Genomic DNA, 27,159 nt, shown 5'->3' with positions numbered 1-27,159 from the left:
AAATATATATCTATATTTTGAGATGTTAGCAATTTAAATATAAGCAACACAACCGCTCTCTCAAAATTTATGGACAGGTAGGAGCCGTGTATAAAATCGTAATAATAAGAAGGCTAAAGTACCACAAATCACCGTGAATTATGTTTGTATCATTAAGTAAACCTCATACTTAGGCGTAGATGTGAATGCTATGCTGCATAATTTGGCATTATTTATCAGTAAAAAAACAACTAGTAGACCTGCATGCCTACAGCCCACCCATGTTAACCTTGTGCCCACCCAAAAAATCAATTCTGGCTACGCCACTGCTTGGGCCAGTAGAAAAGAAAGATTTATCAGATAGTAAAATGTGTATTACACAGATAAAAATCACAAATTGTATGTCCCTTATAACTTTGGAATGGCTAGACCTAGCTGCACCAAACATTGCCCTTGAGGGCACATCTTCCCTATCCTTTTTTCAGATTGGTGAGTGATTTGTTTTTTTTTTGGGGGGGGGGGGACCAGGAGAGGGGCAAAGTTGACAGTTTTGTATAAGAAATGCATGAGCTTGTGTGTCCTGCCCATCCTTGTTATAACTTTGAAATGGATAGACCTACCTCTCCCAAACTTTGTGTGGAGGTAAGTCCTTGTGGGGAGGGGGGGGGGGGGGACGTCGGACTTTTCCATTTTTCAAATCTGGTAAGTGATTGGTGGAAGAGGGGCGGGGTGAAGTTGACACCTTTTGAAAAGAACTGTAGAGGGATTTGAACTGAGGTTATCTAGAACAGTGTTTCTCAACCTTTATTTCATGGCACACTTTTCAAGTTTGCTCAGTCCTTGTGACTCGCCATCTTAAATTTTCCATATGGAGAGTTTTTGCACGATTCTCACCCCAGCCCCCCTCCACGTCCATTGGCAGGAGGAGCGTAGCACATTTTACCTGTGTGTGCCTCATTCTGCTAGTTTCAATCTGACATCAGAACCTGCGGAACCAGCAGCTTCTGCGAGATTACAGGGCCCCACATCAGATTGCAGCTGGCAAAGGAGTCACAGCCGGTAAGAAGCACAGCTCTCCTCCTTCCAGTGGGAAGGAGGGTAAATTAGCAGAGTTCTGATGGCTGAATCTGTGACAAATGTTCCCTTTAGTGCTAGTAGTTTAGTGAGCAGTTTATTTTAGTGGTTAGGGGAAAGTCTGATGGACTGATCATATGGAAAATTTGTTTTGTTACCACAAAATATTTTTTAGCCTAATACAAAAGCTTCTGCTTTTGTATTAAGCTAAAAAATGTCCTGTATACAAGAGAACTAATCATATACCAGAGTAAGTCAAAATTAGCTAACAAAATCTCAGCTATTCCCAACATGTAAATTCTAACTGGAAGACATTTCCATTTGAACTGCGTCACAGGATATTCATACTGATGAGTTGTGAATATTCTCTCAGGCAATAAGCTTCCAACCTTTAGTGTCTCTTCCTTGCTTTTCTGGCTCATTGTCTTTTTTTTTTCTCGTATACTGATCTTCTGTTTCTTTTTTTAATTTTCCTTCTCTCTCTGGTGTCCTCTTCTGTCTCTTCCGTTTAGAGTGGATATTTTAAATCTTTTCAGTCTTTCTGCTCTTTCCTTGATGCTTTCCTTTCCTCATTTCTCCTCCTCTATCTCCATTCCTCATTCCCTTTTTCCTTCATTATCTTCCAGGATTTCTCCACCCCCAAATCAAAGCTCATTTCTCTCTCTCCCCATCCGAAGCTCTCTTTTTCCACTCCTCTTTCTCTCCTTCTCTGCCATCTAATATCCGGTCCCCTCTCCACTATTCAGTGTTTTCTGTTCTCCCTGGTCCCCCATTCCAGATCTTTTCCCATATTCCAGGTGTCTCTCTCATTAATCTCAAGTCATTTCTCCATTTCCATCTTCTTAGTACCTGGTACTCTTTCTCTATCCTGGGTCCTAGTTCCCTCTCCATCACTCTGCCCCTTTTCCAGAGTCATAAGAACATAAGAAAATGCCATACTGGGTCAGACCAAGGGTCCATCAAGCCCAGCATCCATCAAGCCCAGCATCCTGTTTCCAACAGTGGCCAATCCAGGCCATAAGAACCTGGCAAGTACCCAAAAACTAAGTCTATTCCATGTTACCATTGCTAATGGCAGTGGCTATTCTCTAAGTGAACTTAATAGCAGGTAATGGACTTCTCCTCCAAGAACTTATCCAATCCTTTTTTAAACACAGCTATACTAACTGCACGAACCACATTCTCTGGCAACAAATTCCAGAGTTTAATTGTGCGTTGAGTAAAAAAGAACTTTCTCCGATTAGTTTTAAATGTGCCCCATGCTAACTTCATGGAGTGTCCCCTAGTCCTTCTACTATCCGAAAGAGTAAATAACTGATTCACATCTACCCGTTCTAGACCTCTCATGATTTTAAACATCTCTATCATATCCCCCCTCAGCCGTCTCTTCTCCAAGCTGAAAAGTCCTAACCTCTTTAGTCTCTTCCCTTCTTTCTCTCCTACAGTCCCTGCTTCTCTTTCTCTTTTCCCCTGCACCTTCCTGGTTTCCCCCCTCTTCTCCTTCATACCTGATCCTCTCTCCCTCCCCTCCTTATCCCCTCCCCTGATATTCCCCAGGCTTGTCCTTCCAATTCTTCCACAGCCCCTGGAAGGCAGGAGTAGCAATGCATAATATTGTGCCAGCATCCTGTGCCGCCTCCTCCATTCACTTCCTCTCCTTACCTACCCAAACATTCACCACATTTTTTGCATTCCTCACCTCAAGCCTTCACCCATTTCTCCCCTCACACCTTTTCAGTATTCACCCTCTTCTCTTCCCTTCCCACAAATCATTCTACTACTACTCATTCTACTCAAGTCCCTGCAGCACAGACATCTAAGGCCTGGAGCTGTGACTATTCAAGCAAAGGGAGTACAGCAAAGAAGAGCCCTGTACTCGAGGCAGCAGGTGGGGGTGGAGTTAGAACAGGGAGCACAGATTCTTCCCTGCCATTCACTGCTGCAGTGCTGGCTCCCTGCTCCTGCCTCTCCCTTCCAGTTGTCCTCAGTGCTGTCTGGTTGTAGTGGGGATAAGGTGGGAGGGGCCGGAGCAGCAAGCAGGAGGTTTGAGGTATTGTCTAATAGCGTCAGAACATGAGTCCAGGGAGGAGGAGCATGCTGAGGAAGAGTTTTCCTAAGGCACCCAGTGTGCTTGAGAAGCAGTGATCTAGAGTGTTATGCTTCCTGCTTGTGTAGAGTAAGGTTTCCAGGAGAACCAGAATGAATAACTGTGAGAGGTGTTCGCTTATGTATGGTTTAAGGACCAAGGTTCATTTGTGTGTTTTGAATTTTAGTTGCCCTGAAAATCAGACCCATGTAGGAGGAACAAATTTGGGACCATACCCCTCCCCCAGATCTAGAAAGTAGCTGTTATCAGAAATTAATTACTCAGTAATCCCTACATATGGATTTCCCTTTCTGCCTGCTTTACCTTTTTATTTTCAGATTTGTCGAGCAAGGAGAGTACAAGGAAAACCTCTATGGGATGAGCCTGGAGGCGATCCGGTCTGTTACAGCCAAAAATAAAACTTGCTTGGTAGATGTGCAGCCCGAAGTAAGTTCTCATTCAGCTTTGCCAAGTCCATCTTTCTGGGAATTTTGTCCGGTTTTGGGGTCTGTATCTCAGAAAGAATGTGGAAAAAGTTGAGAGAAGCTGGAGGCCTAGATCGTGTCACCCAGGAGGATTAGTTGAAGGAGTTGGATTTATTTAGCCTACAGATGAGCCAACTGTGGGGTGACATGATAGTTTTCAAAATACATAAAAGGTGTGTGTGTATGGTGAGGAAGGGAGTTTGATAGTTAATCTCCCTCTTCCCTGCGGGTAGGGCATTTAGTGAAGGGCTTAAATTTCAGCAGGAGAGATTTCGGATAAATATTGAGAGGAACTTTCTTTCTCTGTCAACAAGCAGGATTAAATTAGCCATATCCAATGGATTCCATCATCTGACAGCATCAACACAGAGCCAGTTCTCAGAGCCCAGAAATGTTTCTGAGTTAGTGCAGGAGCACCTGTGCGCAGCTGCTGCCCCTTGAGCCCCTCAGTCTTTCCTTTATCCCAGGACAAGCGGGATGCTAGTCCTCACATATGGGTGACATCATTAAGAACATAAGAAAATGCCATACTGGGTCAGACCAAGGGTCCATCAAGCCCAGCATCCTGTTTCCAACAGTGGCCAATCCAGGCCATAAGAACCTGGCAAGTACCCAAAAACTAAGTCTATTCCATGTTACCATTGCTAATGGCAGTGGCTATTCTCTAAGTGAACTTAATAGCAGGTAATGGACTTCTCCTCCAAGAACTTATCCAATCCTTTTTTAAACACAGCTATACTAACTGCACTAACCACATCCTCTGGCAACAAATTCCAGAGTTTAATTGTGCGTTGAGTAAAAAAGAACTTTCTCCGATTAGTTTAAATGTGCCCCATGCTAACTTCATGGAGTGCCCCCTAGTCTTTCTACTATCTGAAAGAGTAAATAACCGATTCACATCTACCCGTTCTAGACCTCTCATGATTTTAAACACCTCTATCATATCCCCCCTCAGCCGTCTCTTCTCCAAGCTGAAAAGTCCTAACCTCTTTAGTCTTTCCTCATAGGGGAGCTGTTCCATTCCCCTTATCATTTTGGTAGCCCTTCTCTGTACCTTCTCCATTGCAATTATATCTTTTTTGAGATGCGGCGACCAGAACTGTACACAGTATTCAAGGTGCGGTCTCACCATGGAGTTACAAGCACTTGTCACGTACTCACACTATACAAAATTCCTACATGGTTCTCCGTACACATCCAAAATTCCTCCCCAGGATAGTTACGGAATTCCACTTGAACCAATCCATAGTTTTACCCACATTCTTCCCAAGGCCTCATTCTCACGAAGGAGAACGGGCCTTACATACCTTGGACTGTAAACGTGCGCTAGCATACTACTTAGACCAGTGGTCCCCAACCCTGTCCTGGGGGCCCACCAGCCAGTCGGGTTTTCAGGATATCCACAATGAATATGCATGAGAGAAAATTTGCATACACTGCCTCCATAACATGCAAATTTTCTCTCATGCATATTCATTGTGGATATCTTGAAAACCCGACTGGCTTGTGGGCCCCCCGGATATGGTTGGGGACCACTGACTTAGACCGCACTGCAGTCCATAGAAAATCCACTCAACTCTTTGTATCTTTTGATCCAAACAAACTGGGTAAAGCAGTGGGTAAACATACTTTATCCAATTGGCTAGCAGATTGCATACAGTTTTGCTTTGAAAAAGCAGGCCTTCCTCTCCAAGGGCGAGTAAAGGCACATTCAGTAAGAGCAATGTCAACCTCAGTAGCACACTACTGTTCAGTGCCAATTCTTGACATATGTAAAGCAGCAACATGGAGTTCTCTTCACACCTTTGCAGCTCATTACTGTTTAGACAAAGAAGGACGACAAGATTCAGCCTATGGATAATCTGTCTTAAAGAACTTGTTTCCAGTTTAATCCCAACTCCTTCTACATCCAACCTGCTGTAATCTTCGGCTGCCTCATTTTCAACAACAATACTTCACTGTTGCTTCATTACAAATGACTCAGCCTCTAGCTTGCTAATCACCCATATGTGAGGACTAGCATCCTGCTCGTCCTGGGATAAAGTAAAATTGCTTACCTTGTAATAGGTGTTATCCCAGGACAGCAGGATTTAGTCCTCACGAAATCCACCCGTCACCCCGCGGAGTTGGGTCCGATACATTTTATTATTTTATTTTTTGCTAAAGCTTATTGCTACATATGAGACTGAAGAGAGACCCCTGTGGCAGAGAATATCATGGCATACTGGGCATGCTCAGTGGCCTCACAGGGCCAGTCAAAAGTTTCTAGAAACTTTGACAGTTTTCCGCAATAGGGCTCCATCAATGATGTCACCCATATGTGAGGACTACATCCTGCTGTCCTGGGATAACACCTATTACAAGATAAGCAATTTTGCTTTGTCTGAACTGTCATGCAGACGGATTCCTAGTCTCTCTTCTACTTTTTGGTGATTTTCACCATTTGTGCAAATTGCACTATTTTCTCTGTGCTGCTACCTTGGCAGGCCCTCACAAAGGAATTTTGCCCTACCTTTCCAGAAGAAGAAAAAAAGATTTTCCATGAAGAAATCTAAATCCAAGAAGGAATCCATTAGCAGGTTCAAGACCTGCATTTGTGACTGCCATATGTCCCTCATACTACTGCCTGGGCTTGGACTATGATGTCTCTAATTGTCCTAGCTGTGGCAGGATGTCTGCAGGTGATTCAATTCTGCTTTTGAAAGATGGAAGAGCTGTAGAAGCCAATGTTGAGTAAGGCCCAGAAGTTTCAGTGTGAGGATGGGTGGCATATTCACTCAAATCTCCAGGCTCTGCCCTACCCCCATACCCCCATACACACATACCCCCGCTCTGCCCATACCCCCCATACCCCCATACCAGTGAATTCTGGTGCCTCAAGAAGAATCTTCCGTATACAGACTTAGATACTTAAATATGCAATATCCGATTCTTTGCTGAGTTGGTGAGTGACATCAAATTGTCATTCCAAATATCAATCATTGTTTTCTATGCTTGTCCAACTTGCTTTTAACTATCATATATTCAGGAATTGTGCTGGGAGTCGGCCTCCTTTCCACAGATCTATTGCGAAGACTCTCCTCCCCTATTGATGCCACTTCTGGATCTGCCACAGGCTTGGTGCAGAAGCCTAAGGCATAGAACAAGGTACAAGAAGAGTGCCTAAGTAGTGCAAGGAATCTCTTTCAGTGTTGTCAGCACTGGGCTCCAGTGGTAATTGCCCCATCTCAACACCAAAAAGGGTGCCATCGATCTCCTTGGTGAGAAGCTTTTTAGTGCAAATGGTATCGTCCTTCCTAGTACCAGGAAGTTGTTTTTTTTTTTTCCCCATATGCTCTGGTCTCAGCTTTGCCCAAGGCGCCTTCAGTGTAATCAATGGGAAGTATACCAGTGCTAGTTGGGTACAGTTAGTCTCAATACTGAGAAGTCAGCAACTATCGATGATGCAAGGTGGATGCAGAGAAAATTGTTACTGGTGTTGATAGTTTGGTCTGATTCCAACCAGTGGAGTGCATAGGTGCAACTGGCGAGGAGTGCCTTGATGTCTAGTGTAGCCTGGGCCCAGGAGTCCACTCCAACAGCCTCTTTGGTGCTGTCAGCCACTTTGGCCAGAAGCAAGGATGAGCCCATTTGGACCACCTGCTCCAGTGCAGAGGGCCTAGCAGCTGACAGAAGCCCAGCTATCTGAGATTATGAGGGATTTCTTTACCTCCTTGCTTCTGGAAGACCAGAGAGGACAGATGGAACATCTCCTATCCAAGATGGAGGAGTTTTACCCATGTGCAGGATTTCAAGGAAATGCCCGAGATGTCCAAGAGTCCTCTTGATGAGCTTCATCAGTTGGAGTGAGTCCACGCGACATTGCAACTAATTCCCCTCCCTCAGGACATTACCCCTAGGGATTTGTAGGGGGAATGGGGTGGAATCATCAATACATTCAGAGTTTCTGCCAGTCCTCTCTCTATCAGACCACCAAAGATCCCCTCCTCGATCGCCTTCCTCATCAGAGTGTACCACTGTGGTCAGACAACAAAAGGTTTCCAGGAATGTCTTCCGTCCTTTATCCGGCCATACCAAGGCATACCTTGTCTCCTGAGGACCTCAGAAACTCTCATTTTCTTGAAAAGATGGCAAATACATTGTCCATTAACCTCAGGAAAGAAAAGGATGGATGTCTTTGGGCTCTGACATTAACCAACCTTCTATGCAAGTCCATGGTCTTTTGAAGGGACTACATGCCTTGCCTGCTGTTGATGGACAAGCTTGATAAAGTACAGAGTCCAAGCTTCTCCTGGGTTTGGAGTAGTCCAGCTGCTGCACCACTCTGTGGTGGTGGAATTGGCCTTGAAATGTGTAAAACACTCTAGGGTGCATTGACATGCCTCATTTGAAAGACCAGAGGGCTTTGGATTTGTTTGGGAAGAAGGCTCCCATGTATTGATACTCACTGCAAGAATTGCAGCCCATCAACCTTTCATGGTACCTGTACAAGTGCATTCAAATCTTTAAATGTCTGGTGGATGCAGGGGATCCTCGACAAACTGAATTCCAGCACACTTTAGCAGATGTCGAGGAATGCAGTAAACCTGCAGACAGTCTCCAGTTCTAATCTTTCCTAATTGGCTCAGCTGCAGCTGGAAGTAACATCCCTTCTATGGCAGAAGGTCATAGAGCCTATCCTTCCTTGGGAGTGTGGCACAGGGTTTATTTCTGGTAATACTTAATCCCCAAGAAGTCTAATGGTGAAGGCCCATCTTGGATCTGTGGAACTTGAACAGGTTACTGGTCAGGAGAGGTTCAAAATGAATTCATTCCAGATAATTCTGCCATTCATTCAGCTGAAGGACTAGCTGTACATTCTGGATCCAAAGGATGCATAAAGGCACATCCCTATTCACTGTGCCTATTGATGATTTCTCAGGTTTGTGGTGAGCATGCAAGATTCTCCCCTCTTGTCTCTAAACTGCCCCAAGAATGTGCACAAAGAAACTAGTAATCATAGCAGCATAGCCGTGGAAAAGGGAGGCTGAGTGTTCATGTACATGGACGATTGGTTAATGGCAGGCTCCTCTCCAGTGCATATCCTGGAATTCCTCTGCATGACAATTCAACTTCTTCAGTCCCTGGAGTTTACTGTCAATTTCCCAAAATCCAGCTTGATCCTTTTCCAGTGTGTCCAGTTCATAGGAGCCTGAATAGACTCACCAGGAGAAGGCCTTCCTTTTGGTCGAGAGGGCTGGGTATTTAATGGGCCTCTGAGGCTCCTCCAGCTATGGGACTGTACATCAGCAAGATTAATTCTTGTCCTGCTAACTCACATGTTGGCGACAGTTCATGTGGTTCCTATGACTCTGCTTCACCCTCCAAAATCAATGAGATCTGTTACTCCAAACATTACCTCATCAGGTATTCATGACACTCAAGATGCAGGTATTGCTGCAATAGTGATTAGATTCATAAATTTTTGCATTAAGACTTCCACCGTGTGTCCCAGCACATCAAGTGGCTATCTACCAATGCCTCCACCAGATGCTCACGCCCAAGGAGTGTGAACCAAAGTGTAAATTTATCTGCAGGTCAACTTTCTGGAACTGCGGGCCATTTAGTACACATACCTGCTCTTGGACAAGGGAATTGTGATCCGGATGGATAATCAGGTAGCCATGTTTTATATAAACAAACAAAAAGGCATGGGCTCATATGCCCTCTGTGAAGAAGCCAAACAAATCTGTTCATGAGCCTGTCATCTCAGCTCTTTCCTCCAAGCAGCCTATCTCCTAGGAGTTCAAAATACTCTGGTAGACCTTCTCAGCAGAATCCTGCATTCTCACAAGTGGACTCGTCATTATAGGATTGTAAACAACCTGTTCCTCCGTTGGGGAAACCTGATGATTGACTTGTTTATGACAGAGGACAACTGGAAGGTCAGTCAGTTCTTTTCCATGAGACTGAGCAGCTGCAGGTTAGTTCCCGATGCTTTTGTGCTAAACTGGAGCGTAGGTCTGCTATACGCATACTCTTCAAATCCACTCATCCCCAGGACAGTCCAGAAGATTCTGTAGAACAGGGAAAGGGTTCTTCTCATAGCCCCAGCCTGGCTACATCAAGCATGGTATCCTTACTTCCTTTGTCTATTGATTCAACCTCTGATCCAGCTGGGGGTGTTTCTGACTCTCATCACCCAGGAGAGTAGAAAACTCTGCTACCTGAATCTTCTTGGCCATCATGGCATGGATGTTGAGCACACAATAGTATCCTCTTTGTTCCTTCTCAAGGCTATGAAAGACATCCTAATTTCAGCTAGAAAATCTTCCACAAGGAAGTCCTACAGTTTCAAGTGGAAAAAGTTCTTTTAATTGGTATGAAACCAGTCATCTGAACCCCTTTTCTTATGGTCCATGAAACCTGCTTCAGCATCTTTTTTTTTTTTTTCTTTTGTCATCACTCTTCAGTACTTCTTCACTCAAGGTACATCTCAGAGCTATTGTGGCTTATCACCAACAGATGGACAGAGCTCCTATCTCACTCCACTCTTTAGTGTCCAAGTTCATGAAGGACTGTGGCAGACCAAGCCTCTAGTCAGTAAACCACAAGTGTACTGGTCCTGGCTCAACTCATGAAACCTCCCTTCGAACCTCCCAAATCTGTAGACCTGAAGTTTCTCATCTGGAAAGTGGTATTCCTTGTGGCTATCACGGCCCAAAGAATGATCTCTGGTTTATTATTTGCCATACCTTCAGTTTTTTCACAATGGGGTTTTTCTGCAGATCACTGTTTTTCTTCTGAAAGTGGTGTCTGCATTCCACATCAACCAAAGAACTGGGCTACCTACATTTTTTTTTTCAAAACCACAAGCACACAAAGGAGAACTGCCTCTTCACTCCTTGGACTGTAAGAAAGCCATAGCATATTATTTACAGAACACACAACCTTATCGCCAGGCTTCTCTTTTTTTTGTAGTTGTAATATATATTTATTAAGGCAATGAACAAATCTCACAATAACAGTATAACAATTTCCATGCCAAATAGAGAATATAGTGCATTACCCATTTTTACATGCATAAAACACAAAAACTGCATCTGCAATAGCAAAATTAGACAAAAACGGATACAGACAATACCATTTACCCCTCCACAAGCATTCAGCCTCAGAAAATGTACAGTCATCATTTAATGGTAAGCTTCATAAATGTTGTCCAAGCCTAAAGTATATAGTTCTCTCAGTGGTCTTCGTATCAGTTTCAAATCTAATTTCTCAAGAGCTCTCCATTCTCACATTTGATGGATCCAGACTTGGTAAGACGGAGCCTCAGGCTTTATCCAGTCCTGTAAAATAACCTGTTTTGCCATTAAAATTGCTATTTGTGTGAATTTTTTATAACCCAGAGACATAGCATTGACCTATACCACGTCTCCGGTGGTCGAACACTGATTACATTAAAGATCACATCCAATACTTTAGCCCAAAAGTCATACAAACTTAGACATAGCTTGAAAGTATGTATTAAAGATCTCATCATCTTACATTTTTGACATTGGTCGGACATCAACAGGCCCATTTTGTAAAGTCTTGCCATGGTAAAATAGCTCCTATACAAAATACAATATTGCATTTCCTGTAGTTTAACTGTTATCCTACAAAATGTTTTTAATGGATTATGTATCTGATATTACTGGGGTACCAAACTCAGCTACCCATTGATTTGCCAACAGGAGCAATATATCTATAACAGGTTTTTCTAATCTCAAATTATACTAATATGAGATTTTGTTACAGCGTTTACCGTTAGCCATCAGTAGACAACATAAAAAGTCAGCTTGAAATAATGTAGGCATTGGTTTTAACAGAGAGAAGACACAATGCCTTCTAAATAAGCATAGAAATTTGAATTAGGAAAGTCATATATCCTTTTCAATTGATCAAATGCAGAAATGCAATCTTAAGTTCTTGAAAAAAATTCTGATATCCTCTCTAGGCCTTTATTTCTCCAAACTTGAAAAATTATATTTTGTCGAGCAGGTTCAAAAGCCGGCTTCCCTACCAATTGCAAATATCCAGAAAGTTTATAATCTGCTCCATACCAGGAGCAAGTGTATTTCCTTTCTCTGTGTACAACTTGAAATAAGGGTTATGTTTTAAAGTCTTTTGAAAGTGTCGCATTAGGTAAATGTAATGCTGCCCATGGTGACAAGGGGGTTAAAACCGACTCAAATAAATCTAGTGTACAAAATTTATACATATGGATTTCCCATTCTTTCGCAAATCTAAATTGACATCACAAAATTTTAAAAATCGAAAATCAGGTAGCCCTATACCTCTCCCATGTTACGGTCCTGCTTCAAAGTAGTATAGCTAATACATCTAGCTTTATTCCTCCATAAGAATCCCATAACCATGGATTGTAGTCTCTCTACAACTGCTCTCCCATAGCCAACATGGCAGCATTTGAAGTTTAATATATCTCTAGTATGAACAGTTGTTCCCACTTATAACACACCAAAAATAGTTGGACCATCATAATAAGCACTACCGATCAACAGACCACCTTGCTTTATACATAATCATTGGTCCTTACAATGTGTGTTAATGGCAGCATATAAGATAAGTATGTGTGTGTGTATATATATATATATATATATATATATATATATTTGAAAAAGTTTTAAATGCAGCAAAAAAGATAAACAAAGAAAAAGTGAATAGTGTAAGGACAGATGATTATGTATGAAGCAAAGAAGGTCTGTTGACCAGTAGTGCTTATTACGATGGTCCAACTTACTACTTTTGGTGTGTTATAAGTGGGAATAACTGTTTATATTGGAGATATATTGAATATAAGAAGTGACCCAGATAGACATTACTTTAGAATATGAAGTTTAAGGAACAATACCATTTTGAAAAGGGCAGCCCTACCAAAGAATGAGATAGGAAGATCATCCAGATCTGTAACATAACCTCAATAGGCTCAATTACTGGGGTAATATTCAAAGCATAAATATCTTGACAATTAGATGAAAAGTTTAAGCCCAAGTAGGTAAAACTAGAGGTAACCCATCTCAAGAGAAAATCCCAAGTCCTTAATGGTAGTGGATGATGCGATAGTTCCATTTCCTCCTCAGGCGAGAGGGCAGGGAAGGTACTCCATTTATTTCATGATGCCCAAGAAGGAAGGGACTTTTCATCCCATCCTGGACCTGCAGAAGGTCAGTGTTGCCCTCCGGGTGCCACGTTTTTGGATGGTGATGTTGCAGACTGTGATAGCAGCTGTTTGCAAAGGTGAGTTTCTGGCATCTTTGGATCTGACAGAGGCCTATCTCCACATTCCCATAAGGGCCGATCATCAGAGGTTCCTGAGGTTCATGATTATGGGGGAGCATTTCCAATATTGGGCCCTCCCTTTTGGGTTGACAACTGATCCACGGATGTTCACGAAGGTGATGGTAGTGGTGGCAGCTGCTCTCAGGAGAGAGGGAATCCTGGTCCATCCGTACCTGGACGTTTGGCTCATCTGGGCAAAGTCGGAATTGGAGTGTCATCTGTCAGTTTGATGAGTGATGCAACTTCTCGACTCGTTGGGCTGGGTCACGAACCTAGTGGAGAATCATTTGGAACCATCCCAGTCTTTGGAGTACCTAGGGGCTCGATTCAATACCCAGTTAGGGAAAGTGTTTCTAACTTTGGAGAGAGTGGTTGGGTTGCAGAGTCAGGTACTCTGTCTTTAGTTCTCCAAGTCTGGGTCTATGTGCAGGTCCTGAGTTCTATGGCTTCTACGCTGGAGTTAGTTTCATGGGCCTTTGTTCATAAGTGGCCATTGCAGAGGGCTCTGTTGTCCTGGTGGAATGTGCCTTCGGAGGAATTTCAGCTTCCTTTGTTGCCCAGTCTCTCATGGTGGCTATCTCGAAGCAATCTAGAAAGAGGAATGGACTTGGAGGTATCCGACTGGGTGGTGGTGACCATGGATGCCAGCCTCAAAGGATGGGGAGCAATTTGTGAAGGCAGATCAGACTAGAGGCTTCCTGGTCCATCAGTCATTTGGAGACCAGAGCTGTTTGCAAGGCATTGCTGTTGTTTCTCTTGCTCCTTCAGGGAAATTCAGTGCGGGTGTTTTTGGACAATGCGACGACGGTAGCGTACATCAATCGTCAGGGTGGCACGAAGAGTCGTCGGGTAGCACAGGAGGTACAGCGATCTATTCTTGTGAGCAGAGAATCATCTGACAACAATGACTGCTTCACACGTAGCCAGGGTGGACAACATTCAGGCAGATTACCTCAGCAGATAGCGATTGGATCCCGGGGAGTGGGAGCTTTCAGCACAGGCCTTGACCCTAATCTGGTCCAGGTAGGGCAGGCTGGAATTAGACCTCATGTTGATGCCCAGGAACGTGAAGGCGGCTTGCTTCAATCGCTGGTGAGAGGTCGGCTCCCAGGGCATCGACGCTCTCGTTCAGCTGTGGCCGACAGAGCTGTTACTGTATGTGTTTCTCTCATGGTCTCATAGGGAGAGTGTTGCGATGGAATGAGCTTCATCCAGGCAGGGTGATTCTGGTGGCTCCTGAGTGGCCGCATCATCCGTGGTTTGCAGATCTGGTCTCGCTGGCGGTGGATGGGCCCATTTGCTTGGCTTATTTGCCAGGTTACTGCAGCAGGGGCTCATATTTCAAACTGGGCAGATCGCTTCTGTCTAGTGGCCTGGCTTTTGAAAGGTGGCAGCTCCGCATGAAGGGTTATTCAGAACCTGTTGATGCTATTTTGCTTCATGTGGAAAAAGTCGTCCACTTCTCTGGCTTATGTCCGGATTTGGAGAACCTTTGAGTCCTGGTGTTTACAGAATAACTTAACAGCCTTTGAAGGTGGATGTTCCACAAGCGTTATCCTTCTTGCAGAGCGGATTGACTTAGGGTTGGCCCATAATTCCCTTCGGGTTCAGGTGGCAGCCTTAGGTTGTCTATGAGGTAAGGAACAGGAAGGATGATGGCGGCCCATCCGGATATCATGCATTTCTTGAGAGGGGCTAAACATCTGCGTCCTCTGCTCCGGAAGGTATGTCCGGAGTGGACCTTATTTATTTTATTTTATTTTTATTTATTTATTTAGAGGCTTTTATATACCGATGAATGTTGGGAACATCTCATCAGTTCACATTGAACAAAAAGTGTAGCTAAACAAGCTTTACAGAGAACAATGCGCATAAAGTTGAACAATAAAGGGGAGGTAAATAAACTAAGAGGGTGAAAAACAACTAGGGCGAACTGTAATTTGAACTGAACATGTTACAAAAGAAATAAAATGTGGGAACCATAAAAATTAAATACAATTAATTAAATAACGATAGAATATCACATAAATTAGAATGACCTTAACCTGGTTCTTAAAGTTCTGAGTAGTCCTCCCTTTGAACTGGTTAGACGGGCTTCCTTGAAATCTAACCTTGAAGTCTGTTTTCCTGGTGGCTATCTGTTCTGCTAAAAGAATTTCGGAACTGCAAGCTTTGTCATATAGAGACCCTTTTTTAAGGATTTCAGAGGATAGGGTGTCATTGCATATGGTACTTTCATTTCTGCCCAAAGTCGTTACATCCTTTCATCTTAACCAGACAGTGGCACTTCCAGCCTTTCCAAAGTTGGCTTGCGATGTTCCTATGGCAAGGGAATTGCACTTGTTGGATGTACAGCGGATTCTTTTGTGGTACCTTAAGGTCACAAATCTTTTTTGGAGATCCAATCGGTTTGTTTAGTGGGGCGAAGAAGGGCAGAAAGGCTTCCAAGACCACGATTGCAAGATGATTGAAAGAGGCGATCAGTACAGCTTACATCTGTAAGGGCAGATCAGTGCCAGAAGAGTTGTTCTACAAGGGCGCAGGCAACATCTTGGGCGGAGTGTCAGTTCATATCTCCGCAGGAGATTTGTCAAGCAGTGACATGGTCTTCTCTACACACTTTCTCCAGACATTACCGCCTGGATGTGCGGGCGCTGGAGGAGGTGACTTTTGGGGAAAGTGTGTTGCGTGCGGGACTTTCGGGTTCCCGCCCAGTTTAGGGGAGCTTGGGTACATCCCACTTGTCTGGACTGATCTGGGGTACAAACAGGAAAGTAAAATTTGTTCTTACCTGATAAATTTCTTTCCTGTAGTACCACATATCAGTCCAGAGACCCTCCCATTTCAGTTGAAAGACTTCCTCACTTCTGGTCGTGGTTGAGGCAGTATATAGTCATATGCAGAGTAATAAGAGTGTACCGATATGTACATATTTATATGTTTTTTTCCTTGGTGTTCAGCAAGGGGTCCTAGTTCTAGGGGGCTCCAATCTGTTCTCTGCTCGCCCATAGTTCATTGGGGTTTGTTAGATTATTGGTCTGATAGTTTAATCATCTTGGCTTGAGTACAGGTCAATACTGAGGGACTGCAGATAGCACTCTTGGTTATGTAGCAGTGCCTCAAATGTTTTGTTCTCTGCCTCCAACTGCTGGTAGGGATACAAAAACCTACTTGTCTGGACTCATCTGTGGTATTACAGAGGAATGAAAATGATATGGTAAGAACAAATTTTCCTATAAGCACAGATGATCTCTGAGGGAGGGGGTAGGGATTGGCTATATTGTCTTTTTCTGCCATCATGTTTCCTTGTCTGTCTATAAAAAAAAAAAAAAAAAAAAGTTTGTCAGAGAAAATCTGGAAGATGGTGGTGAAAAACCAAACAAATATTTTCATGAGCTGGCAACCCTGCTGCTGCAATAATCTCTTACATTACCTATAGAGCAGTTTTTGACTTGGGGTCCTGCTGTGTTTATGGGCCCCTATTGCTAGCTTATGTGGGGGGAGGAAAGGGGTCCTGACACACGTTGTGCATTGCTTTCCTGAGCAGCTTCTTGTTCTGTTTATGTAAACCTCTAACATCCCCCCCCCCCCCCCAATCCCACTCAGCACCCCATGCACTTAACTTAATTTGTAACACAGATCGCTTTGCTGATTAAAAATAGAAGACTAGGCTGGCTGTTGAACATGGAGATTAACATCACACAGAGAGGGAAAAGTACAGCAAGTACCTTCTGCTGGTCTCTGAACAACATCTCGGAGCACTAACTCCAGCTTTCCAACCCAGTCCTGGAGGTGCATCTAACCAGTCTGGGTTTCTGGATAGCCAGACTGAATATGCATGTTAAGATTTGCATACCCTGGGTCATCTGGATATGCAAATCTGTCTCATGCATATTCATTTTGAAATTCTGAAAACCAGACTGCTTAAGCATGCCTCCAGGACAGGGATGGAAATCACTTTTCTCCTTTGCATTTCCTGAGGTCTTACTCCCATGGCTCTTCTGCAGTAGTAGATATTAGATTCCATGTCTCAGTTTTTGCTCATTGGAATGTAGGCATTGCATTTAGAACAGACTCGCAGCATTGCTGTGAATCTGTTCTAGAAATCTGCTGTGCATACTGTTCTCTCAAGGCAGGAGATTTGTATTCCTAGGCTGTAAAACAGCTGAGGACTCAAGAGTTCAAGCCGTACGTCATCCTCATGAAGCCCCCGGTCAATGAAAAGAGGAGAAAACCGGCCACATCCCCAGCATCAACGGAGATTACAGCACCGCTTGTAAGTGTTGACCTTTTAGCATCTGGGTGTTTTTGTTCATTTGAATGGTGTCCAATATATAGACCTGGTGTTCTGGTCGCTGCCTGTTGGGTGCTCAGGATGGGCAACCGAGGCTGCATACATTAAGAGACCCAGTGTATGTAAATCTCTCTCATGCATATTCATTGTGGCTATCCTGAAAACCTGACCAGTTAGGAGATTCTGCAGAACTGGGCTGCATTTAAAGTAAAATCATCTGTTTTTAGGGTAATTTTCAGTGTGTGGCTAAAGTTTGCTAAAGATTTTACCCCAAATTTTCAAAGTGGATTTGTGCACACAAATCTGCCTTAAAAACTCACGGGTATTGTTTGGGAGTAATAAATGCAAGGAAATACATGAACCTCCAGTTGTATACATCTTGTTTGTCCATCGCTTTTCAAATCAAATGTTGTATAAGCACTTTTTCAATAAAATTATAAAACCCCACCAAAAAAAACCTCGCGGGTATCCCAGTGCACATGTACACGTATGCTCAGGAAGGTACACCTGCTTCCGAGCAGGTGTAACTTTTGGTTTTTTTTGCATTAATATTTTCGTGCATACTTTTGAAAATTGAGGTATGCATGTAATTACTTTCCGTGCCCTAAGGCTGCCATGACTGTGGGGTAGAGTATGCACATAACTGAGTTACAATCTTCCACCTCCCAGCCATTGTATAATTTTCAAAAGCTGCTTTGCATACACAAACCCTTTTGATAATGACCTGCTTTAATATTGTGTGGGTGTTGCTTCCCCAATAAGTCTGAACAAAGATGTGAAATGGGGGAGCAAATAGACCAACCTACGTGAAGCTTACATGCCACAGGTCAAATATCTCCTCTCTGGCTACTTTAAAAAAAAAATAAAAAAATAAATTTATTTTCTGTAAGGGACAATGCTAGTAGCTCCAGCGATCTGAGCATGTGCTTTTGTGTGGTGTGGTACAAAAACCCATCCACTGACTTGATAAGGAGAGAAATAGAAGTTGGAGAGCAGTAATTCAGTTTCCCTCTGAGATTTGTCTCATTCAGGTCTGAATGATGAGAGATGGAGGCGCCCAGCCATTGTCAGACCTTGTTACACTTTCTCCCATCTGCCTAATAACCGAATCTCTTCCTCTTCCCCCCCTCCCCCCTTCACTCCTTTTTAAAGGATGAAGAACAGGAAATGTATAACTCGGCTGCCCACATTGAGCAGCAATACGGCCATCTGATTGATACGGCGCTGGTAAGAGAGGAGCTGCAGAGCACCTACAATCAGCTGAAAGTCATTTTGGAGAAGCTGCGGAAAGACTCTTTCTGGGTGCCTGTGCATTGGGTCAAGTCCTAGACCCTGTGTCTGTGCTTTTCCCTCCCTACAGCAAGTGGCATGAACAAAGGTTGAAGTATTGTGAAGTACCAGCTTTAACGGACTGGAAAGCTTGTCGAGAAGATGATTTGAAAGTAACCCAAGGCATACAAACATTTCTTCTATCTGCCACAGCATATCATGGGTTAGTAGAGGAATCCAATATCTTGCAACAGGATAAGGATCCACTTTGAAAGAAGGCTACAGGTTTTGGACACGAAAAGCAACTTTAACTAGCTATTTTTAAACCTTGTAAATAGTTTATTTGATATTAATGATGTTCTGAGGACAAGGTGAAATTATTACTTACCTGCTAATTTCCTTTCCTTTCCTTTCCTTCTGCACACCAGTCAAGAACATGTGTGTATATTCCTCTCATCAAGCATTTGGAAGCAGAATTGGTCCTTTTTTTATTTTTTTTTTTTAACATCACTTCTACATATGACTTCATTAGAATCCTACATGCCAGTATGCTACTGTCAGTTACTTAAAAAACAAAGAATATCACTTCTTACCAATTTAAAAATATTAAATTTTTTAATTAGAAATCATGAACACACATTGTTAAGAAATTTGTAGCAATTTCTGAACTTAACATTTTCTTTTTAAAGAGGGAAAGCCCTCCGGGGAAAGGGAAATACCTATAGTACCTGATTGTAATCCTCTTTGAAGCACTGAAAAAAGTGTGAAAAGCAAAATATAAATCTAAATATCTTGGGTGCACTTCTTGACTGGTGGGTAGAAGTAAAGGAAAAGTAATTAGCATGTAAGTAATAATTTCACCTTCCTTGTTCTTCTACCCACCAGTCAAGAACATGTGGGACGTATCAAAGCCCATATATATATCGGGTGGGTTGATTGACTACTTGCTTTTAGAACTGAAGCACCAAAGGATGCTTCTTGTTTAGCAAGAACATCCAATCTGTAAGGTTAGATAAATGGATTTAGTCTTGTCCAAGTGGCTCCTCTACAAATATCTGTTGATTTAACTGCTCCTACTTCTGCCCATGACGTCACTTGCGATCTAATAGAATATACTTTTAAACCTGAAGGAACTTCTTTTCCATGCTGTAGATATGCTGAAGAAAGAGTTTCTTTAATCCTTCTTTCTATAGTTCCCATAGAAGCAACTGCTCCCTTCTTATTACCTCTGAATAAAATAAATAATTTCTGTGGTTCTAAAACTTTTGGTAACACTTAGGTATTGACGGACACATATTTTAAGATCTAGCAGATGAAGTGCCTGTAAGGAACCCTTACAGTAGCTGTTAGAGAATGAAGGCAAGACTGTTCTCTGTTTTAGATGAAAAGTAGAGACTACCTTTGATAAAATGGAGGCTACTGGTCTTAAAATTACCGAATGTGTTCTGAATCTGAGAAAAGGAGGCCTACAGGAAAGGGATTGTAACTCTGAAACTATTCTGGCAGATGTTATTGCAACTAAGAAGACTGGTTTTAAAATGAGATCCTTAAGAGTTGCTTGGATTAAGGGTTCATAGCACTAAATTCAAATTCCATTGTGGGAAATCTGGCTTATGTGGAGGATATAATCTTTTAACTCCCTGTAAAAAGTGAACGGCATCTTTGTGAGAAGCAATTGACAAACTTAATTTTTCCTCTGAATGAGGAAAAAGCAACTATTTGTACGTTTAAAGAATTTAAGGCTAAGCCTTTGTCTCAACCTCTTTGTTGAAAAGCTGATATGTCCCGAATTTGAGCATGCCAGTGAGAGCATTTAATTTCTTTACAATAGACTTCGAAACATCTCCAAACTCTTATATAAGATCGAGTGGTAGAAGTTCTTTTGGAATGTAACATTATTTTAATCGCCCACGTGTGCATAATCTTTGACTAGTTTCACCCTTTCAATAGCCAAACCATAAGCAAGTATGGAGAAGAGTCATACATTTCTGTGGTCCTCGATATAACAGCCCTTTTGATATTGGTAGGTGTAATGGCACGTCTATCACTAGCCACTTGAGATCCGTATACCATGGTCCTCTCGGCCAATCTGGTACCACAAGAACTACCAATGCCTCTTCCTTCTCTATTTTTCTTATAAATCAGCCTATCAATGGCCACGGAGGAAAAGCATATAGAGTGATGTCTTTAGGCCAAGTTTGAACTAACGCATCTATGGTCACACATTCGGGATCCTTTTTTCTGCTGTAATATCTCTTTGCCTTTGTATTCTGACTGTTTGCCATTAAATCCATCTGAGGAAATACCCATTTGTTTACTATTTTCTGAAAAGTCCAGTGACTTAATTCCCATTCCCTGGGATCTATTAAATGACAGCTGAGAAAATCTGCCTGAACATTTTCCTGACCTGCAATGTGTAGGGCTGAAAGTTGAAGCAAATGTTCCTCTACCCATGTAAACAGAAGAGCTGCCTCTGTTGCCAAACTCTAACTTCATGTTCCTCCTTGCTTGTTTATATAAGCCACTTAGATATATTGTCGCTTAGTATGCGTATCAATTTCCCTTTAATTAATGTTTGGAAATGTAATAGAGCAAATCTTACTGCTCTCGTTTCCAACAGGTTTATTGATAAATGTGTTTCTCCTGAAGACCACTTGCCTTGTACATAATGATCTAGACAATGAGCCCCCCAGCCCACAAGACTGGCGTCTGTGGATATGAATATCCAGTCTGGGTTTTCCAGCAGTGACTCCTTTATTAGATTCTGTAAATTGGTCCACCAGTTTAGACTTTCTGTTATATCTGTGGATAATGGGAGTCATACCTGATATCCATGATTTTGAGCTTTCCAACAAGATAGCAGTGCCCATTGAAACAGATGCATGTGAGCACAAGCCCATGGAACTACCTCGATAGTTGAGATCATTGACCCCCCAGCATTTGAAGATAAGACCATGCAGTTGGAGCTGGATCTTGTGTAAAATTAGTCGCCTGAGTTACAATTATGGATATTCTTTTGGGTTTAAACAGACTAAACAGATGCTGGTTTTGAAGATAGCTCCTAAATGTTCCAGTTCCTGTGATGGAGTTAAACAGCTTTTTTTCTATATTGATCACCTATCCCAGAGTCTGGAGTTAAAGATATTATGTATTCTGTTGCGGCTACACTTTCTGAAAATGTTTTGGCTCTAATTGTCGAGATATGGATGCACTCTGATCCCTTGCTTTTGAAAGAATGCTGCAACTACTGTCATAACCTTTGTAAAGGTTCTTGGCACTGTCACTAAACCAAATGGTAGTGCTTTGAACTGAAAATATTTGACAAGAATACAAAAACGTAGATATTTTTGAAAACTCTCCTTCATAGAAATGTGAAGATAAGCCTCTTTGAGATCCAGAGATGAAAGGTATTCTTCTTCTCTTATAGAAGCTATTAGAGATCTGAGTGTTTCCATATGAAAGTGAGGGATAATTAGACTTTTGTTTACCCCTTTTAGATCCAGAATTGGTCTGTAAGTTCCATCTTCCTTTGGGATTACAAAATACATTTAATAATATCCCCTATGATGTTTGGGAAAAGGGACAGAGCAAATTTTATCTAGTCTTATCAATTTTTCCAGTGTTGCCTGAATTGCTTGCATTTTTTCTATAGAACCTACTGGGGATGGCAGAAAATGTTTTTTTTATTGGAAACAAAAATTGTGGGGAGTAACCAACATGGATAATCTTCAAAAACCCATTGGTCTGATGTTTGGATTCACTCCTTGGCAAATCTGAAGTCTGCCACCAATCGGAAATTCCAAGGAGTGAGTCATGGTATTTCATTGTGTAGTTTGCTTTGAAGTAGATGAGCAGGGTTCAGTTGTATGTGAATGAACTGTACCCCTTATTCTGGAAGCTTGCTGAAAATTTCGATTTGCTGATCCAGATATTTCTCCAGAAAAAAAAAAATTCTTATTGCTGATTAAGGTGGAAAAACTGTCTTGGCTTGTTCTCTGGTAGTCTGTAAATCTTTGCTTTGCCAAACCTTTTCATTAGCATATCTAATTCTTCTATGAATAGCATTTTTCCTCTGAAAGGTAACCTATTCAACCTAGATTTTGAACCTGAGTCTTATGGCTCTGAAGTTGGGCAGCAGAGTCTTCTGGCTCCCATAGAAAGAGCTAAAGACTTGGCTGAAAGCCTAAGCATAATCATACAAGCCATCAGCCAGATAAGCTGCTGTGGACTCCAGCCTAGCTGCTGCTTCTTCACCAGTAAGCTGTTGTAACCAACGAAGCAATGCCCTAAAAACATAATCAGCAAATAATCAGCAACTTGGCATGAAAATGAGTTTGCAGTTAAAAGATTCTTTAGCAGCACCTCTGTTTTCTTATCTTAGGCATCCCTCAGAGCCATTCCTCCTCCTAAAGGTTTTTGGATACTGCCAAACATAGCATCCACTTTAGGAAGGTTAAAGGAGTGAGTATAATTTTGTAAAAACTCTAGGTCTTTTGTAACTGCTTTCAGGGGCATTATCATTCTGAATAAATCATATCTTTAACTTCAGAATGTAAAGGGATAGTGGAACGTCACTTTTTTGAACCTCTCAAGATTGGATTCCAGAGTGGAGTTTCCTCATCTATATCCTCTGACAAACTAAGACCTGATGTAACCTGTGCAATTAAAGCAGAAATTTCCCCCTTATGGAAAAGGCAAATTGACTTTTTTTCCTTATCATTCTAACACACAGATTTTTTCTTAGTATTGAGCACTGGCAACTTCATAAGCTACCTTGTTTTGAATGGATGCATTTTCATGCTTTCCTTTTAAAGCATGGAAAGCCTGATGTAGAAATTTAAAGAAATCAGGAGTATAGGAACATGTATCATTTTATTTATTTATTTAGATGTTTTATATACTGTCGTTCCATGTGTAGATCAACGGTTTACAAATTGACATTCATAATTATAACACAACCAACAAACAAACATAGATTGGTTACAGAGGAGGTATTCACAGTCAGGCATAGATATCTATCAAGAGAAGTGTACTAGTACATATTAAAATTGATCTAGTACATGAGGCAAAGAGTAAGGAGGTTTTCATGTTAGAGTCAGTGAGTTGTTTTGAGAATCTTCCATTCTGGAGCAAAGTGTGTTGCAAAAAAGCCTTCAGGAAATAAACATGGCAGCTCCGAAGTCTGAGACACACTGTCTCAACTTGATGCAACTCAAGTTGAAGGCAAGATGGCCACCGCATCCCTAGAAACCACTGAGCAACCGGCTTCAACAGCGTCGCTCTACAGGGAAACTGAAGTCGCTGAAGATTTTTTTAAATGTGCCGATTTAGAGATAGCTTTGTGCAAGTCAGAGGAGATAGATTTTGAGGAAATCCCCTACTTTTGCAGATTTATTTGACTGGTCCAATCAGCTTAGATGACTCAGGAAGTAGTTTGAAATGCTACAGGAAGTTCACCTCCAATGAAGGAAAGAGGCAGGCAGATGGAGGTTGAGCCATTTATGAAGTGAAGGAGCTAAGGTAAGCTGCGTAAGTTATGCTCCAAAGTTGCTACGCTGACAGAAAATGCGTGAGACAAACAATTGTCAGCTTTTCCTTGAATCTACTGTCAGCAGAAAGACCAATAGAACGTGTCTCGTTCCTCTGCAGGAGATCCTATCCACAGGTGCATGGCCAGGAGTTAAGTTAGTAACTCTGCATGCAGCAGCATAAAGACTGTTTTACCTTAACCGGTTTTTTGGTTTGTTTGTTTTTTTTAATTTGGGCTGAATTGGTAAAAATCTTTAGGTGTGCTGACCAAACGTCTTCTTGGTAGTAGGAAGCAGAGAACACTGGCATGCAGGATTCTAATGATGTTAAATGTAGAGGAGATGTAAAAAAAAAGACCAACTCTGCCTCCAAATGCTGGATGAGAGGAATATACTCACATGTTCTTGGCTGGTGGGCAGAAGGATGGAAGGGGCTACAGCTTTTTTGTTTTGTTTTTTAAAGCTTGGTGTTTTGATAAATTTTGAATGCATTTTTTTTCTGTGTGCACACATAGGTGAAGGCTCTGTATGGCACATTGCAAGGAGTTTAGATGGCATTCAGGTTTTTAATGAGCTGAATCTATTGGCTGGAATATTTAGTTTCCCGTATATGCCACACGCATCATTTATCCTGTCAGAAGGCTCAACGCTGCAATTTCTCACTCCTGCTGTAAGCAGCCAGAGTATGTGGTCAAAGTTAATAGTGTAGCAGAGTTTAAAACTGGTTTGGACACATTTCTGGAGGACAGGTCCAATAACAGTTGTTAACCAGGTATTTTATTTATTTACACATATTTATATTCCGCTTATAGTAAGAACGTACTAAGCATATTCTGAGGTAGACCTGGGAATTGTTGTCTCTTGCTTTTGAAAGTGAGCAACAGGGAAGAGAAGGGATCTCTGCATCTCACTAGATTGATCATGGTTGGACTCAGAATGCTGGGCTTGATGGACCTTTGGTCAGATTCAACGTGATGTGTCCTACATTCTCAGGAACAAGATACTGCTGATTATTCAGGAGTAGAGAAATATTTCCTTAATGTTTGGTTTTAGCTTGTGGGAGTTCAGTATGGTATAACGCACTAAACAAACCTTGAAATATTCTGGGAGGGAGAAGCAGCAAAAGTGTGTGTGTTTTCATGCACAGAAGGCAGTAGGCTGAGTCAATCCTGGCCTAGCCCCTCCACTGCATCTACGGGCTTGTAGTTCCCAGGGAGTTGGAACTAAAAGACCTTAAATGCAGTGGGATAAAACCAGGACTATTCAGCCTGTCACCTCCCAGGTTGAGCTGTAAGTAAATCAATCAATTGATTGTATTGAAAAGGGAGGAAGTTAATATGTATTTATTTGGACTTGGATGCACACACATGAATATTAAATAAAGCAAATAGCTGAAATATGACCTCTCCCTTGTATAAGACCACAAAAAAGAGTGTGGCAATTAAATCTTGGTGTTGCACGCATTGAAGCATTCTGCAGCCTGTGATTGCAGGATTCCTGAAGGAGCTCTGGTGCATTGACCCCAGCCAGTGCTGTCTTGGTTGGAGGGAAGGGGTCAGACTGGGGTGACAATAGCCCTGTTCCTGCCACTATAATTTTCTGTTGGCACACATGCCAATTATGTGGGCCCCCACACTTTTTTTTTTTTTTTGCTCCCCTGAAACCTTTTAACAAGCCCACAGGAAAAATGTAATAGGTCTTGAAATGTACTCTGTCTTCCTTGTCATCCTAGTAATGAGGTTTGAAGTTTTAATTTCTTTTACAATGTATGGACTGCAGTGGTTCCCAACCACTGGAGCCTCATTGGAGATTGGGTTTTCAGACTGTCCAAAATAAATATGCACAAGATACACTGAGGGTCTGATATATGAAAATGCATGTAAAGGTGTCTCATGCATATTGATTGTGGACATCTTGGAAAACAGACCTGTTTGCGGGGGGGAGGGGTTAGGTAAGGATCCACTGAAATGCAGATTCCTGATCGAAAATAAATTCTGTAATGATGTCTGTACCTGTCCTCAGGGACATCATAGCCCAGTGGGTTTTCAGCATATCCACAATGAATATGCATGAGACATATCTGCATATAATTGAGGCATTACATTCAAATTTACTCCATGCATACTCATTGTGGATATCCTGAAAGCTCAAGTGACGAGGGAAGAGTGTTAAACTAAGTTTGCTGTGAATGAACAGCCATTGCTAAAATAGGCGGCATTTATTGCAGAATATCTTGTTGGAAAAGGGAGTTTAAGTGCACCTCTGCAGGGCTGGCCAGTGGGAGTTGCTATATGTTTTCTGTAAGTAGAAATGAAAGTGTTTATGTGCTAAGTGATGTTAGTGACTGAAAGCAGTGACCAGAAAGCTGACACCACCTTTCAAATCCTTTAAATACATCATTAGAAACACTTGTTATATAAACATCTGGTTTTGTGTGTTTTTTTGTATTGCTGTCAGTAAATAGGAGTACAAAGGGCTTGATTGTAAAAGCGACTTGAAAACACGAAGCCCTGCTTTATGAACATAAATGACATTTTGAAAATCAGGGAGGTTGTGCTTATAAAGTACGGGTGAAACCCTATTTTGCATGTATCTTTACCTACCCTAGCAAGAGGCATTCCGGGGACTGGTAGGGGGTTGGAGTCAGGCCAGGGAAAAACATTTACTTGTATGCTTTTTGAAAGGATGCCCATAAATGTACCGGCAGAAAGTCCTGCAAGTCTGTATCCCAAATTTTCAAAAGTAGCCGCAGCCTTTTGCTCTACACAGGTTGTGATAAAATTATCCTTACAGTGGCAAAATATTAATTGGAATCTGGAAAGAGTAACTGAATAAAAACTAAGTGCAGGTCTTGATTTGGCTTATAAAGGAAAGTCCTTATTTACCTATAAACTAAGGAATGATCTAGCCATGAGGTTAGAAATTGTACAGGATGGAAGATCTATTAAAAAAAAATAAAATGATGGCTATTTGTCTTTACAAGAATAGGAACTGTCTCAAGGGGCCTTGTCTTTACCATTGAGACAGAACACGCACGCTCCAGCCAGGCAGACTCTATTCTATGCTCTATTTCTTCCAAAGGCAACTAAAGAACAAGCACAAATGGGGACATGGTACCCCGAT

The 27,159-nt window shown here is 42.0% G+C and overlaps 1 protein-coding gene across 1 annotated transcript in view; it reads left to right on the top strand.

Annotated features, from left to right (window-relative positions):
- The window catches only part of MPP3 (membrane palmitoylated protein 3), a 174,850-nt gene extending 148,391 nt beyond the window's left edge, over positions 1-26,459 (top strand). The window contains exons 17-19 of the mRNA XM_029572237.1: positions 3,478-3,586; positions 17,099-17,221; positions 18,392-26,459. Coding sequence (XP_029428097.1) covers positions 3,478-3,586; positions 17,099-17,221; positions 18,392-18,568 — 409 coding nt within the window. The 3' untranslated portion in view covers positions 18,569-26,459. The remainder of the gene's footprint in view (positions 1-3,477; positions 3,587-17,098; positions 17,222-18,391) is intronic.
- Positions 26,460-27,159: the final 700 nt, after the last annotated feature.

Source organism: Rhinatrema bivittatum, chromosome 12 (assembly GCF_901001135.1).
Source record: "Rhinatrema bivittatum chromosome 12, aRhiBiv1.1, whole genome shotgun sequence".
Classification (NCBI taxonomy): domain Eukaryota; kingdom Metazoa; phylum Chordata; class Amphibia; order Gymnophiona; family Rhinatrematidae; genus Rhinatrema; species Rhinatrema bivittatum.
This window is presented reverse-complemented; position numbering and strand designations above follow the sequence as displayed.